Raw genomic sequence first — 16,663 nt, forward strand, 5'->3', positions numbered from 1 at the left:
CGATATTTTAACCTAAAGGAATTCCTCTCTAAAGGTGAAATTTAGGCAGTTTATTGGTGGGTAACACAGTTGTTTTTGGGGTAGAAGTGTTCCTTGTGCCCTTATATGCCTTATAACCCATCAAGGGCCACAGCATTCAGTTTTTGATCCACCTAAATGCACCCAGCAAAGGGAAACGTGGGGCTGAAATCCATGCCTGTTGATGATGATATTGACAATTTGAAGTTCTTGTTTTCTAATTTAAATCAACATGTATTGAGTCTATACTTGTTCCAGCTAGTTTGGCATTGTTTCCTCAAATCTGTTTGTTCAAACATTGGACAATCATCTGAAGAGGGAGATAGGGTGATAGTTTCTGCAGAAAATTTGTGAGAGGGATCCTGAGGGACATTCGTCTCAGGCCTGAGGGCCTTGGATGGTTGGTTTGTCCCAGAAGAACATGAGAGAGAACAGGGCCCTAGAGAAATTCAGCTGAGGCAGCAATCTTTGAAATGACAAGGAGGTGGGTAAATGTATGAATGAAATTGGATCTGAATCCTACACATACTGATTGATATGGCCACACAATCCTGTTGGGGCAGGGGGAGACCAAACAGAAGCACAACAGCATAAGATTTCTAAGTTTAAAAAACACCACACAAGAGGCCAATTCCTCTCCACTCACCTTAACATAAAAGTTTTTTTAGAAAGACTTTACTAGTTACTTGCAAACAACAAATCATCCATCCCACAAAGGTGAGCTGTTAGTGATGCTCATACTCTTCCCAGAAATAGGAGAGCTTCTAAAAGGTGGATTCAGTGAATGAGCTGGATTCACCTTTGCTCTGCCTTGTAAATGTAGCTGCTGCTCCTCTTAGACATCCTGGCACCCGAGCTCCAGGTAGCAGTGGGCATTGTCTAACCTGTTGCCCTAGCATATAGCAGGCAACCAGTTAACATTTTTTGCACATTAAATAAATGTTTCTTCTGGTGCCGCTCTTTACACTAAAGACTAGTTGGCTCTTTAGTCAATGGCAGAGGCTTCATCTGCATCTGAACTGAGATCCACTAGGAGTGGTGCATTCTGGGAAATGGTCTCATTGGCCAGGATCCTCTGTGTCCCCCCCCCCCACAACCCCCCCCGGGGATCGTAGAGCTGTCATCTCCGGCATTAGTGTGGAGAGAATCTCAGCCAGAACACTAGGCTGAGGGGATAAGGGCTTTCTTTAGCTTCATGCAGGACTACTATTGGCAAAAAAAAAAAAAAAAAAAAAAAAAACAGAAAAAGCAAAGAGGGGCTTGCACACCTCCATGGATTCTTAAACTGAGGACCTACAAAAGCATTTTCACCTGTTGTTTCCCAATAACACAATGATGGTGTTGGCAGGCAGCAAAAAAATGTCCTTGGACAGCAGTCCAGTTGGCTTCGAAAGGCTATCAAGGAGTCATTTAAAAAGCTCTTTGCACAGACATGTCCAGAATATTGACCAGAAGAGAAAAGAAGAAGCACTCTCTGAGCAATTTTCTCTCACGTGTTCGAACCTCCCCTCAGCTGTGTGTTTGGCAGGAGTCCCACAGAAATTGCTGCAGAAGCTATCAACATAGCTTTTATGTAGGCATCCTCCATTTTAGTAATCCCTAAGTTTCAATAAAAACGATCTCTTTCCACTTCCACAGATGGCAGGAAGACTAGACGGCAGAATACACTTTCTCCAGACGGCTATCGATTCTTTTTCAGTATGTGCCAAATATAGCGGGGATTCTTAATTATTTTTTAAATTATATATGACAGAAAAAATAATAGATGGAGTGCTTGGAAGATTGAACACATTTTTGTTATTAAAATAAAAACATAAACTTGAAATTTTGAGAAGTTTAAATCTTGAAAGGGGCTCTTCTTACAATTCTTTTTATTCCCAAGTGACCTATTAATTCATTTCTTCATTAAAAAAATTATTGAGCATGAAGTAAGTGCCAGGCACTTGGATAACAGGGATTTAGGATACCGAGGGCAAGGGGTAGGGAGTAGATTTCATTTATTTCTTTTCCTTCCACATAAAATTTATACCCCGAGGATATCTTCAGGAAGCTGCCATTCTTGAATGCAAACCGGGGAATTATGAGAAATGCAATTGATAAGTTCTCTTTACACATGGTCAGTCTTTCCATTCCCCTTCCCTCACTCTAACTTGCTAGATGTATTCCATTTTTCTTCCAGATGCAAGGAAATAATCTTGGTCTGTCTTGTCTGTGACAATTGATTACTTGTCTTGCTTTGAATCTGCTTCCCTGAGATGGGCATTTAGTTGGGTCCAGCCCTCAAGGAACTCAAGGTTATCTTCATGGTAAACTCCACAAAGGAACACAATGTATTGCCTTCAAAATATCTTATGCAGGCTCAGCTTTCTATTTCAAAATTGTCTTTAATGAAATGTTTAATCACCTCTTCTAAATCATTAATAAAATATTATTATTAGATGATGAGGACGTTTTCATTGCTTATTTATCATTTACAACATCCCCCCCTTAGCTTTCTTTTTTTTTTTTAATTTTTTTTTCAACGTTTATTTATTTTGGGGACAGAGAGACAGAGCATGAACGGGGGAGGGGCAGAGAGAGAGAGGGAGACACAGAATCGGAAACAGGCTCCAGGCTCTGAGCCATCAGCCCAGAGCCCGACGCGGGGCTCGAACTCACGGACGGCGAGATCATGACCTGGACGGCGAGATCATGACCTGGCTGAAGTCGGACGCTTAACCGACTGCGCCACCCAGGCGCCCCCCCCACCCTTAGCTTTCAAAGCGATTTGAGGCTGCTTAAAATAGAAACCCTAAATGTCATATGGTGTTTCAAATAGAAAAACATGAATAGGTAGGGGAATTTTTATTATAGTCTCTGTTATTCCTTTCTTAGAAGTCACGTAAAAAATTCTGCACTGCTAAGGCACAGCAAGCTTTCATTCTACATTTGAGTTTCCTTCTTAAAGTCCTATTTTCTTACCTTGTGTTGAAATTACCTGCACACCAACATTAACTGAGGGCTTAACGTGGGCCAGGAACTCTCCGGTATTTCATAACATTAGCTTGTGCAGCTCCTGAAACACATTCATATTACATGAACTTTATTTTAAATGTGAGAAAACTAAATTTGTAGATTAAGTAGCTTTCTTGAAATCTAGTGAGTGGCAGAAAGAATATCAACCCAGGCAGGTCTGATGGCATCCAGAGTACTTCATCACTAGTGAATACTTACGAATAATGAATGGGTCATATGCTGTTAGTGGATCGTGAGATCAATTTAGCGGATTGTGATCCCGTTCCGAGGGAGTAAGATAGAATAGCAATGATCAGAGTACATCCCACATAGTAAAAGGCAAGTTATAATTCAAGAAATTTTGTTTTCAGTGTGTGCCTGTTTGTATGCTGAATTGTGATACAAGATATATGTCTGTGAGTTACTATCATAAAAAATTTCAAGGCTGCTACACTAGGATATACTGACTCTCACTCATTCATATTCCAAACACAGGGGGACAACTAGTTTTTTATAAACCTGCCCTCTACAGAAATCTTTACAAGAAAGAAGAGATTTAAAAATCCATGACTCAGTATGCCTCTCCCTGTGTGAATAGGCTTAACAAGCCAACTCCCAGAGCCATGCAGCAGAGTTTTCCTAAAATCGCCAGCCTTCACTGGTCTTACGCCAAGTTGCTAATAGTAAATCATTCATCTACCACTGCAACAATAGCAAAGAAAAATATTTTTTGCTTTGCTAAGAGCAAACATCCAATGGATAGAAAAGCATCCAAAGGCCGCCCTCCCCATCTACAGAAGGTGTAGCAGACGCAACAGCAGCAGCTTCTGGGGTCGAGTGTGTGTTGCCATGTCCAGTCGTCTCCAAGACAGGGCCAGGCTCTTAACCATTTTTTTTTAGTAGTGTTGTATTTATTAAAGGGAAGGGAAAATTAGACAAAGTGAATATAGACAACACAAAATATAATGTGTTTTCTAAGGTGTTAAACTATTTTTCTATGAACTTCCTACCTATAAAAGATGTTTTATTGCTCATATCCTCCCTCCCCTATACACGTATTTGAATCATCCCCTGACCCCAGAGGACCACTGTTAACTACTGTGTTATGAAGATACCAGGTGAATCGGGAACCTGAATTTCAAGGAGGGGCATAAGTCCTCTGTGAGGACGGATGCAAAACATAAGAGAAGGAAACATAAGGGAAGACAACAGCTGAATAGTGGCTAGGTTGAATGAGAAAATGAAGAAAGGAATAGAATTAACTTTGACAAAATTACTCTGTGGGTAAAATGATCAAAAACATTCTAGAAATTTAGATGTAAGAGACATCTGTCAATTGTGAAAGAGTACTTTCCAGAAAACAAGAGATGTTCTTCATAAATACTCTAGCACAATTGTAGAAGTCATGTATTGTTTTAAAGGAGTGCCAGTCAAAACTTCACAGAAATTGACTGGGGGAGACTATACATTCAGGCATGACCACAGTTCATTATCACTAATTGAAGGGAGTGAGCGGTGTTGGAAAGGTGCTCCTAACCATGCCACTGATGTTTGGCATCATGGCCAGGACTTTCCTTGGGTTGGAGGTATGATGTATTTTAATATAGCAGAGGGATAGAGAACAAACCTTCTGTGACTTTCCGGATGGATGTCTGCATTTAACTTCCTTATCTCTGAAACATAAAGGAAAATATCACCCATACATAGATTGGTTGAATGAATACCTGAGATAAACCACTTGTGCAAATGGCCTGGGACACAGTAAGCTCAATGAGGGTTAGATATTATCACTTACTATTTATCCCTCCTAATTCAAATGTGGTTCCCAATTTCTAATTCACACTTAAAACTGTCCTTTTGCATATATATATTATGTCACTTCAAATCCTTCTCAGAAAGGATTAATAAGTAAATAAATCCATCTGTTTAATTCTGTTAGCTCGTGGCTTTACCTTTCTGTTTCCAAGAGTGGACAACTCTTTGCTTCCATACAAAAGTAGGATGATTGCTTTGGTTTTGCTTACTATTGCCTTCCTGAAATTAGTTCGAAAATGAACCTTGATTCTGGGTATAGCTGATGTTCGATATGACAATGATTGTTTAGAATGTTATAATTAAGAATATTATTCAAAGATATTGTACACTATGGATAGAATTAGACAAACTCAATTCAAAGGGTCCTTTTGAAAACTAAAGGGAATGCCATGAAAAGAATTTTGGCCATATTAACACTTTCATTCTATTACATGAGACTACTTTCCCCTCTTTCACATAGATTTTGCACTGACCAAGGGCAGTACAATCACTTCTCTGTGCCCAAAAGGATACTTTCCCTGTGGAAATCTTACCAAGTGCTTACCCCGTGCTTTTCACTGTGATGGTGTGGACGACTGCGGGAACCAGGCTGACGAGGATAGCTGTGGTGAGTCCTCCGCTCAGCTCCAGACATCCACCTCCCCTTGTGAATGCCCCCAAACTGCGCGTGGACCAAATAATAACTGTCACGAAAGGGAAGAGATGATTTGATATTCTATAGGAAATCCTACTGTAACACCAATAATTGCCCCCCGATTTGTTTGCGATGTTGACCAGAATTTTTCACAGGTAGAGGTTGCTTAAATCAGAAATACAAATGTGATAAAAACTGAAATCATATTTTGAAAGCTAGTTGATGCTCATATTCTAATTTTAAATGTCTTCCTATAGACTACCTCTTTGTTTGGCTTGGTAATTTGGTGCAGTTACACGAATACTCATAAAGCGTGAATGGTTCCTGCCTAGAGAATTAATTCACTGAGTTAAACCTACAGTGAGTACCCACTATGTGCCAGGTGCTGTCTCACTCACCCAGACACAGCAGGCTCAAGAGAGACAAGGTCTTGCCCTCATGGAGTTCACGTGGACCTTGTGAACAAGGAGGACAATAACCCTGTACGGAACGAAGTTAAATATTAAATGTATTCAAATATTAATATTTATTTAAACGTTAAATATTTTAGAGCATGATAAGTGCCATAAAATATTGAAAAAAAAAGATGATGGGGTAGAAAGTGACCTGAAGTGAAGCCTATTTTAAAAAGGCAACCAGAGAAAACCTCCCTGAGATTATAATGTTTGAACTGAAAACTAGACCATGAAAAATTGTGGACGAACCGAGTTGCAGGCAAAGGAAACAGCAACTGGAAAAGATCCTGAGGCTCAACAAAGTAAGACAATGTGTTTGTAAGGCCAAAAGGCCAGTGTGGTTTGAGCAGAGTGAACAAAGATACAGAGGGTGAGGAGGTAAGCAGATACCAGATCACCAAAAGTCTTACAGGCCGTTTGAGGTCTGTATGCAGGGACCGTGTATGTTGTCTAATATAACCTGTTTGTTTTTACTTGAATAAACGGATGCCAAATTGACATGTCTAGTTAGTGAGAGAGTAGACAACTAGAACCCAGATCTCTTGAATCTGAAAGAACCTTGTGTGTTTCCTATCGCACCTAACTAGCAATCCCAGTGAGACCACAAAGTCCAGGAATGCCAGGCGTCTGTCTCTAGAATCTGCTTTCCTGCCCTTGAGTATTCACGTATGCTCCCCTCTCACGGAACCTTACGCCCTCACCTCCGGTGGATCATTCATACTTACCATTTAGGATGAGTTCAGGGACCCTTCTCACCTCAGAAGCTTGGCTTCCCTGGCCTCACTCCCCACCCTGAAGCTCTGCCAGCAGTCTAGGATAAGTACCTTTTCTCCCTGTTGCCATAGCATCCTGGCTGTACCCATATGGTTGTACTAAGGGCTGCCTTAGTCTTTTCACTGCTCTTCTCATTATAGACATGAACTTCTTGAGAAGAGTTCTTATTTGTGTCTTATTTATTTTGTTGTCATCAGAGCCTATAATAGTAGGGTACCTAGTAGGTGCCCAATCACTTCTCAGTGATGGGGGCAGCTGTCTGGATGCCAATGGGCAAGTCAATCAAATCATCAGTGTTCCCTCTTCACTGCTTGGGAATCAGAGACCTGGCATATTTATCTACCTCGTGAGGATGTTCTGAACACAAGTTAAATAATTCATGTAAAGGCATCAAATAGAATCATTTAAAAAACCATTGTGGGTATAAATAAGAAATAGAAATCAGTTGTAGGTTGTAGGCATCAGAAGGGAACTATGGGCAACTATTTAAATTTACTTTTCTATTTGTATGAGCTTCAGTGTACTACGTTATAATACGTATCTTACCATTTTAATGGCATGTGCTAAAGTGATGATACTTTAAAATCAGGTTTCCTTTTTAAAAAGAAGATAATTTTCTTGCAGAAAAGGAGAAGGAAACTTGGCAAATAAGCAGAAACTTGGCAATTTCTGACAAATTGAGAAAATATTTTTCCACTCAATAGGACTAGGTGTCCTTGATGAAAAGGAACTTTGTTTTTGCTTTATTAAAAAGGTCAGGTGACACATATTTTATTATTAGTCATTACATCTATCAAGCATGTATCTACATATACATATGCAGCAGTATGCATATGCCAAAACAATTCAGATTGTATTTTCTTCCGAGGACCTTAAAATTAAGATCAAACATTTCAACTGTCAGCACTAGAAACAAGTAGTATTTTTCAAGATGGATATAGGTAGGTAAAATAATTCTCTATTTCCATTATATATTTTATAAAACATACATTTGAAATATTTGTAATTTTCCAAAAGGGAAAGGCTCCAGATGTTTGCCTAGCTTTTTGTCCCTTACCATTGATGTTACCATTCAACTACTGAAACAAATTTTTAATTGATTTCATTATCAAATTTTTATACTTTTGTTTTGTAATTTGATATTTGATTTATAGAATAACTGACACATATTCATCACCATTTCACAGGAGACACTAGTGGATGGGCGACCATATTTGGCACAGTCCATGGAAATGCTAATTATGTGGCATTAACACAGGAGTGCTGTAAGTGGTATTGATTCAAAGACTCAGTCTCAGCTTTGCGAGCAACATGATTTGTGGTGCATGGATTTATATGGGTAGTGTGGTCAATTCCCTTTAGAATTTCAGTTTCAGGTCAATGTCTTTCAGTGGTCAACTGCTCCGTTGTCTGCCATGGGATTGAAGACATGGAAGGAAACAACATATTCCATTCATGCTCATTTTATGTAGTAGCCTACGATTGTGAGAATATATAGATATTAAATAATTATGATAAATAATAAAGACATTTTTCCCTTTAACTACTTTCTTCAGTAGAGATATTGAACACCAACTACTTCTCAGCCCCTATGTTAAGGACTGAGAGTACAAGGATAAGTAAGATGTGGCCCCAAGTCACAAATACTTCACATTGTAGCAGGAAAGGCAAAACCTCATGGAGACAGAGATGATACAATATAGTGAAGTATATTGTATATACAATATACAATATATACAATAAACTAGAAGGATGATGTTTGCACAAAGGAATGTGGAAGCCCACTGGAAGAAATGGTGGTTGTGCCAAGGGTGGAAAAAGATCCACAGAGACAATGACACTGACATGGACCTAGAAGGATGACACCAGCCCATAGAGGATTCTGGGTGCACGCTTTGGACTTTGGCCTCTACCCTGTAGATAGAATCGTGTCTTTATATACACCTATATTACATACATGTGTATAATGTATACCTAGACATAATTATGCAGGTACATATATAATTATATACATATATTAGTATGTATATACAAATAGTAATATACATATATATTAAACACTATATTAACCTTATATTATGCACTTTATAATATCAGTTTATAATTACCACTTATTATATACTTTACTGTGCACAGGTACATCACATATAAAAATTAGAACTTAAAAAGATTAAAAATAAACACAACTGTAAGTTCTCGTATTTTCTTCCTGAGCCATAATGGGTCATCTTGTACACATCCCATTGTGGAGATCACTGCTGTGCATGGTCGGCAACTACTGACACTGTGGGCTTATTTTCTTTTAATGAGGAGGAAGAAGCACATGAAAAGAAGGGTTTGTAAGAATGATTCTTCCATCAGAATCATAGAGAATGGATCAGAACAGTGGTTCTCAACCCTGGACAACTTTTGTCCCCAGAGAACACTTGTCAATGTCAAAAGACATTTGGGTTGTCACAACTAGGGGTTGGCTCCCGGCATCTAGTATGCAGAGGACAAGGATGCTGTTTAGCATCCTACAATGCACAGGACAGCCCGTCCCCCCAAAACAGACAATGAGCCAACCCAAGTGTCAACCTTCCCAAGGTTGAGAACAAAGAACAGTGAGATACTGATCATTATGTTTCCTGCAATACTCCAGAGCAATACTAAGAATCTGATCCCAGAAAATGCCAGTGGGAAGAGTGAGAGAGACAGAGATGCAGAAGCATTTCTGAAGAAGAATCTAGAGCCTGTGGGTATGACTGATGTGCAGGTAAGGGAGCTATGCTCACGTCACTGGTTTAGGCAGTAGGCCCAGCTTGGACTACATGGAATTCTTTTATTGGTAAATATGAGTTTCCATCCCCAGGCTTTCAATCTAATAACGTAAACACCATTTTTGCTGTCAATAAACATTGAAGTGAACATTCTGAGCTTTAAGGAGTTGAGCTAATTAGCATAAACCTATAACATAGAATATTTTCAAAAACTCTGTAAAAAACTTTATAAACAACATAGAATATTTTCAAAAATTTTATACACTAGATACTTCCAAAACTTTATGCATCTTTTGAATTAAGCAGGTACTCAATAAAAGTTTGCTGAATTTACTAAAATTCCATAAAATTGATTTTAGAAAGTTTGGTGAAAGGAATTTAAAAGAAACAGAGAAATTAGAAAGGATGTGTAAAGATCTAACTAAATAATAATACAAAAATTGGAAAAGAATCCTCATTTTCTTAGCTCCATCAAAACAAATACCCACAGGATCAGAGGCAAAATCAAGTGCTCCATAAATATCACACCCCTTACTCTCATACACACACACACACACACACACACACACACACACACACACAGAGTGATTGTCTCATGGGACAAGTTGGCCTGTTTTCTCCACAGATTTCTCACCCCTCTGTATGCCATTATCTTAATAATTATGTAAGTTTCTTCACAGTAAATCCTGAATTTTTTTTCTTCTGAATGTTTCAGATAGATGGATCTTTGGTTTTCTCAGCTTTATAGCTTCTCTACTATTTTTATCTTCCACTATAACTTTATAGTAACGAAAAACAAAGAACCAAAATAAGACGGTATCCAACTTGGCTTATTTCAATAAGGCACAGTGGAGGCTACTGCATCTGTCTCTTCTCACAGCCCTAGGAGAAGTTTGAAGGGGGAAAAAATTGAATTGAATTTTAACCAACAAGGATTTACTGAGCAGCCTCTTTGTGCCATTCAATTAAATTAAATTGACTCAATTATACCCATTGCAGATTTACTCTGGTGTATTAATATTTTTCGTTGAGGAGAAGTTAATCCTGCTTCACTATACACTTTTGTGCTACTTAAATCTTTCTGTGGTTTCTTTCTAATCACTTATTAAGTGCCTCTGAAATGACCACTGGAAGCTAGAAATGCCACATTAGTCTATGATGGACTAGGAGACAATTCTTTGCTTTTAGTATGGACCCAAATTAGGCTACTAAAGATGTAAATGTTATACATTCAATGAAGAGAGAACACTGTCAGTTATTAGAGATGAGGTCATAATTAAAGAAAAGTATTTTTTTCCTAGTGAAATACTACTCTTTTGCCCCCTAGCTCTAAACCAGTATCCACAACCCTGTGACTGCAAAGGAACTGAATTGGAATGTGTAAATATGGGCTTAAAGTCTGTGCCAGTGATTTCCAGCAATGCGACATTACTGTGAGTAGAATTCATGTCTTGATATTTTCCCCGGAAACCATATGAAAACCATGTAGTCTAATCTAACCTCCCCTTGTTGTGTTTTGTGTTACTTATATATTAGCAAAATCATAGAAGTTCCCCTTAAAACTACCAGAAATCAGAGCATCCCACATGTTTCTTCTCCAGGGAAGGCAAGTTTTTAAATGCTGTGTGTTAGATTAGCCTGGTTATCGTGGAGCTCACAAACGTCTCTGGTCTGCAGTGCTGATTTTCAGTTACTTTCTGATTCATTGTTTTTACTAAAATACGAGTACCATACAACTAAAAATGAAAATAAAAAAGGAGAGCACTAGCTTATTCTACCTCACTGTAAATGGTGGCAATTGTCCAAGACTGCAAAGATACAACAAAGATATAAAAAATCCATGAAGCTGGCTATGTCGTCACTGTAAGTTTGCCTGTACTTTGTAAAAATGTTTTGAGAGCCTCCAGAATTTGCAGTCATATTATGATTTGAGCATGTGTGAGTTGGTTAGGAACTTTTGGGTTTCTTTTGTTTGTTTGTTGTATTTTATTAAATCACCCAGAGAGTAAAGATGTTAACTCTTCATAGACATTCTAATCTATGATACTAAATGGCCAAACTTGTCAAATACTTGCAAACTGCTTTAATTTTGCCTTATGCACTTCTCATTCTCACACGAGAAAGTTTTCAGTTACTAGGGTCATTTTCAAATGTGCGGGAAGTAGCAAGGAGTATCCATAAATATCCTGTTTTCAGTCATGCACTTTCTAGGGAAAAGTTTTCTTGGTCATAAAACCCATAATGAAGTCCGCTTTACCTGTTATTTTAGGTCTCTTAAGGAAAACAAAATTCACAGTCTTCCAGATAAAGTTTTCATCAAATACACAGCACTTAAACAGATGTAAGTAGCTATTAATGGTGTTTTTATGAAGAAATCCTTGTGATGTTTTAAGATGCCTTTTATCTTTAAGTAAAATGGAACATAAACTTAATAATCTTTATCATTAAATTTATTTTCCAAATGTAATTAAGATTAGGAAATAAAGCTTTGAAAACTAGTATATTATCTTTCCATTTCATAATTGAAAGTAGCTGAATTAATTTTATTTAAATTATTTTTAGAGAATTAAATTGAAGTTGAGATCAGACATCTCAATAAGAAAACACATAGCTCCATTCCATGCTGTTTTCTAAGATCATTTGGAAAATGACACGGTAGATTCAGAGGCACTAGATATACTTCTTAACTTTAAAGGGGAATGTTAGTATAGATAAGAAAGATCAGATCTTTTTTTTTTAATTTTTTCAATGTTTTTATTTACTTTTGAAGGAGAGAGAGACAGAGCATGAGCAGGGGAGGAGCAGAGAGAGAGGGAGACATAGAATTTGAAGCAGGCTCCAGGCTCTAAGCCATCAGCACAGAGCCTGATGTGGGGCTCGAACCCACGAACTGTGAGATCATGACCTGAGCCGAAGTCGGATGCTCAACCGACCGAGCCACCCAGGCGCCCCAAGAAAGATCAGATCATTTAAAACACATAATGGTAGGATACAGACTGTCTCCCGGGATAATAGAAACAAAAGCTGCAATCTTAGTGGATTCAGCGATATTAGCATATCTGAGGAAAGAAAATGTTAATAAATAGGGCACAGTCCGCAGTGAAGAAATGGTAGTCAGAGAGAAACAAAGTATCAAGATGCTTCCAGCACCTTCCAAGAAAGAAAACCAGGATCTGGGCGATGTAATCCCTAGACGAGTCTCATTACTTGCATGAACTATCTATCTTTTGATAGAAATTCCCTTTACTTTGATTCCCTGCTCACCAAACAACCTTATGATGACTGCATTAACTTCCCAAATTACTCATATCAAAGTATTTGGACAGTTACCTCGGATAGGGTATTAGAATGTTTCTTTTGGTGGAATTGGATACCTCCCATCTAAATAAAGACATTGAGAATATTCAACCTCTTGTCAGTTGTTACTCTATGGCAGCCCCTCCGAGCCCAGTCATTCTGGGATAACGAAGAGATCAAGTTTCCACAGTTGCCAAGACGGTCATTAGACCAGATTTAAAAATTAACAAGGTAATGTTGTAAGGCTCCTTAGCAGCACAATTATACCGTTTTATCCTTCACAGTCAGCATAGAAAGTTTCTAGAAATGCGAAGTATGTTAATATCTAGAAATGTAAAATATGTTAAAAAGAATAAAAATAATCTGATCCTCTGCTGATACCGGACAAACAGAATTGGCGTAAAATGCCATCAAAATTCAATGCTGTGCATGAACTTAGGTACAGATTTTCTCGCACAAGAAAAGAAGTCGCTGAAGGAAGTCCATTAGTGAGGTAGAATCTTATGTGAACAGAGATAATCATGCCTGGGTTCAATCACAGCCTCTGTCAATGCCATCCGCAGTCACGACCTTCTGCTCCATTGTGGGGCGTGTTGTCATGTTCACATTGCCGCAGGGGAGTAGCTATGCACTGACTCTGGGTTTCCAGATGAATCTAGAGAGGAAACCCTAACTATTCTGCTGTTATTCTTACTGGAAATTCTTGGAATCACCACATGTTCATCCTGTGAGTCAATACGGTTCTTGCACGGCCTGAATAATGCTCAAGGAAGGGGCGGAAATGGCAGTAACAGAAAGGAAGGAAAAGATTCATGTTGTAGAGTACCTGTTTCAGTTCCGTTATCTAGAGTCATAGAAGTTTTATGAATTTCTAATTAAGTGCTCTTATTGTTCACGAGGTAACTAAAGTCTGCAATGGTTAAATGATTTAACTAAGATCTACGACTACTAAGCAGAAGAGCCAGAGTGAAAGCCCATATATTCTGATGCTCAGTGCAGTGTTTATTTTACAATAGCCAGGAACCAGAGATGGATGTTGTTCTAGCATCAGACTGAATGTTCTATCAACACATACTGTCCTGCCCCACGCAGAACTCCCTTTTCTACATGTGCCCTCGAATTTGGGACAAACTGACTTCTGGGAAGGCAGAGCGATCACCAGAGGATCAAGCAAAGGAGGGGTACATTTCAACTTCTCCTACCAAGTCCTTTTGTAGACCACTGATTTATGTCAATACTTATCTCTGATAGTATCAGCTAGCCCACGTAGGGGAAGGATATGGAATCACTAATTTTGATAATCCAGGCCCCAATTTCTCCTAGTGAAATAAAATAGGGATTGACCTTAATTGCCCAGGTCAGCTGGAAAGTTCTCCAAGTAAATGTTTACTTCTACTTTGAGAAAACTTAGATGCCACATCATCACCCAGCTGAAGCTCTCCTGATGCAAGGTGCTATTTGATGCTATTTGAATCAACGAGGCAAGCTGATTCTCCCAGAGGCTCAGAGAAAAAAGATTAGGGGACCTTCATCAGGAAACACTCACTAAGTGTTTATCCTAGGCAGAGTACAGCACAGTTCCTTATATTTATATATCACCTTTTAAAGTTCACAAAGAATCCCAACATTTGGAATTCTCACTCGGACTTTGAGCCCCATAATCTGCGAAATGGGGGTGGGCATTACAAGGTTCTTTCAGGAATGAGGATACCTATTCTAGAGAAGAGGGATTATTTGTTCAAAGGCAGTCAGGTGACAAGTATTAGATCTTGGCCTCAAAGCCAAACCTCTGACTGTGATCTTTTGGAAGCTTAACTGTTTGGTCCAGTCTCAGAATATTGTTCCTGTTGATGAAAACGTCCATTAACCAAGCTTTGATTTGAACATAACACAAGGTCTTTACAACCATTACTTAAGTATCATAAAGCAGCTCATGAGCTCAGCCGTCCGTCCTTAAACCTCCTACCCCCACCCCCTTTTCTCCACTCCTCAGTCATCCCTGCCACTCCTTCTCCAACCCCCAGCCTCAGTCATGCCCTTCTCTCTCCTGTCCTTCCACTCTTACCTTCTCCTTCCCTATTCTGCATTATAACATCCCAAATAGCCGATGTGGCAAAACCAAAACCATCCCCAGGAAAAGGTGTCTGGGGAAGGAAGAAATGAACAACTCCCAGGATCCTTGGAAACATCCCTCAGGAGGGTAAAAGCTGACAAAACCACATATTCATTCATTCTTTCAACAAACATTTGTCGATACCTGCCAGGCTCCAAGTACTGAGGATACAGCAGTGAACAACACATGTGAAAAGCCCTCTCTTCATGGAGTTAAAGGTACAGTGGAGGAGGATAGGCAATAAAATAGAAAATACATAGTTTGTTTGATACTGATGAGAGCCATGGAGTAAAATAAGCCAGGAAGGTCATGAGGGTGCACTGAGCAGAAGAAACTTCAAAGAATACACCAATAAATTTTGTCCTGTCATTTAAATCTACTACTGCCAAGGGTGTCTTTAAAGCTCCCCATCTTTCTTAGACTTACGCCATGAAACTGTTCAAAACACACCCAATCAGTCCTCTACTTAACTGTAATAGTTAAAGCTGGCTCTTATCACCCTGCATATTCCACGAGTCTCTTCCAGCAGACTTCTGCCCCAAAGGATGTGGTTTCAAATCTGATCATCATCCTGGTCACATTAATCTGTATATGTTCACCTACACTTGCCTTCCACGTAGTATCTAGAATAAATGTAATACTGTCACTGTGACATGGGCGGGGACGGACAGACGCAAGCTAGCAAGACTTCTTTTCCAAACTCTACATGCTCTAAGCTTACATTTGATATCTTGGTGGCTATTTCATACCCGTAACTCTTAGCGGTCATGCTTCTAAAATTCCCCATCCTGTGCCATAGGTGTTTCTGCAAAGTGATGGCATCTCCATCCTGCATCTGTGCACTTGGCGTTTGAGAGCTAGTTGTAGGTCCATAAATGTAACCCTGTTCAGTTTCAACCTGTTAGGTTCAGCTTTTCTTATCAGACTGTAATGAACTTTTTGGAAAATTCAACATATTCACTATGACTATGCTGAATATTCATATAAATATGAATATGACTGCTGAGAGGTCCGCATTCTGTCACCTGAAAATTGGATGAACCATCTTTACCCAAATCGTGGAGTAAAATATTGAAGAGGACAGTGCCAAATACTCTTTCCAGAGCCCTTCATCACTGTCCTTCAAGCAATGTGTACTATTCTTTATTTTGGCCACAAACGCATCATAAAGCCACTTGATCAACGCATGCTAGACATAGAAGCAGTGTCAGCCACTGTTGGTGTTGGACTGATCAGTATTTTTCAAAAAAGAAAATCAAGTTAGTCTGACATGACTTGTTTCCCATGAAGTGCCCTGTTCATTTTCTTCTTGAGGTATTCACAGGCGGTTTCCTAAATAGCTTGTTTTGTGATTTTGCCCAGAACCCACATCAAGCACATCTTACTATACAAACTGGAATATATCCTGAGAGATCATTGACTCTAACGTTGAGTGAGTCTGTCGTCTAGAAGGTTCTAAATAGTCAGTGGGTTGAGGTCATTTAGGCAACCAGAAGGATAAGTTCATAAATCAAAATGAAATTTTAATTGCCAAATGAATAAATGTTGTTGAACTTACCTGAATGTTTTTACTATTGGTCAGATTATTCATCTTAATAATCTTTTAAAAATATCAAGCCTTTCTAATGTTGGGGGGGGAGGGAAGAGATTTAAGATGACCTTTCAAAGAAATAAAATAGACTTTAACAGTGACTATATTACTCTATCACCACTACCATGGAAACCAGCAGCAGCCTTCCTCCTCATTGTGACATAAACCTTACATAAATTAGGAATTTCTTCTTAAACATGGTTCTAGTTCAAA

General features: G+C 38.8%; 1 protein-coding gene across 1 annotated transcript in view; it reads left to right on the forward strand.

Annotated features, from left to right (window-relative positions):
• Window positions 1–16,663, forward strand: part of RXFP2 (relaxin family peptide receptor 2) — a 61,384-nt gene that overhangs the window by 14,218 nt on the left and 30,503 nt on the right. Inside the window, exons 3-6 of the mRNA XM_045058184.1 lie at window positions 5,288–5,434; window positions 7,878–7,955; window positions 10,777–10,882; window positions 11,719–11,790. Of these exons, the coding sequence (XP_044914119.1) occupies window positions 5,288–5,434; window positions 7,878–7,955; window positions 10,777–10,882; window positions 11,719–11,790 (403 nt within the window). The remainder of the gene's footprint in view (window positions 1–5,287; window positions 5,435–7,877; window positions 7,956–10,776; window positions 10,883–11,718; window positions 11,791–16,663) is intronic.

Source organism: Felis catus, chromosome A1, assembly GCF_018350175.1.
Source record: "Felis catus isolate Fca126 chromosome A1, F.catus_Fca126_mat1.0, whole genome shotgun sequence".
Lineage (NCBI taxonomy): Eukaryota > Metazoa > Chordata > Mammalia > Carnivora > Felidae > Felis > Felis catus.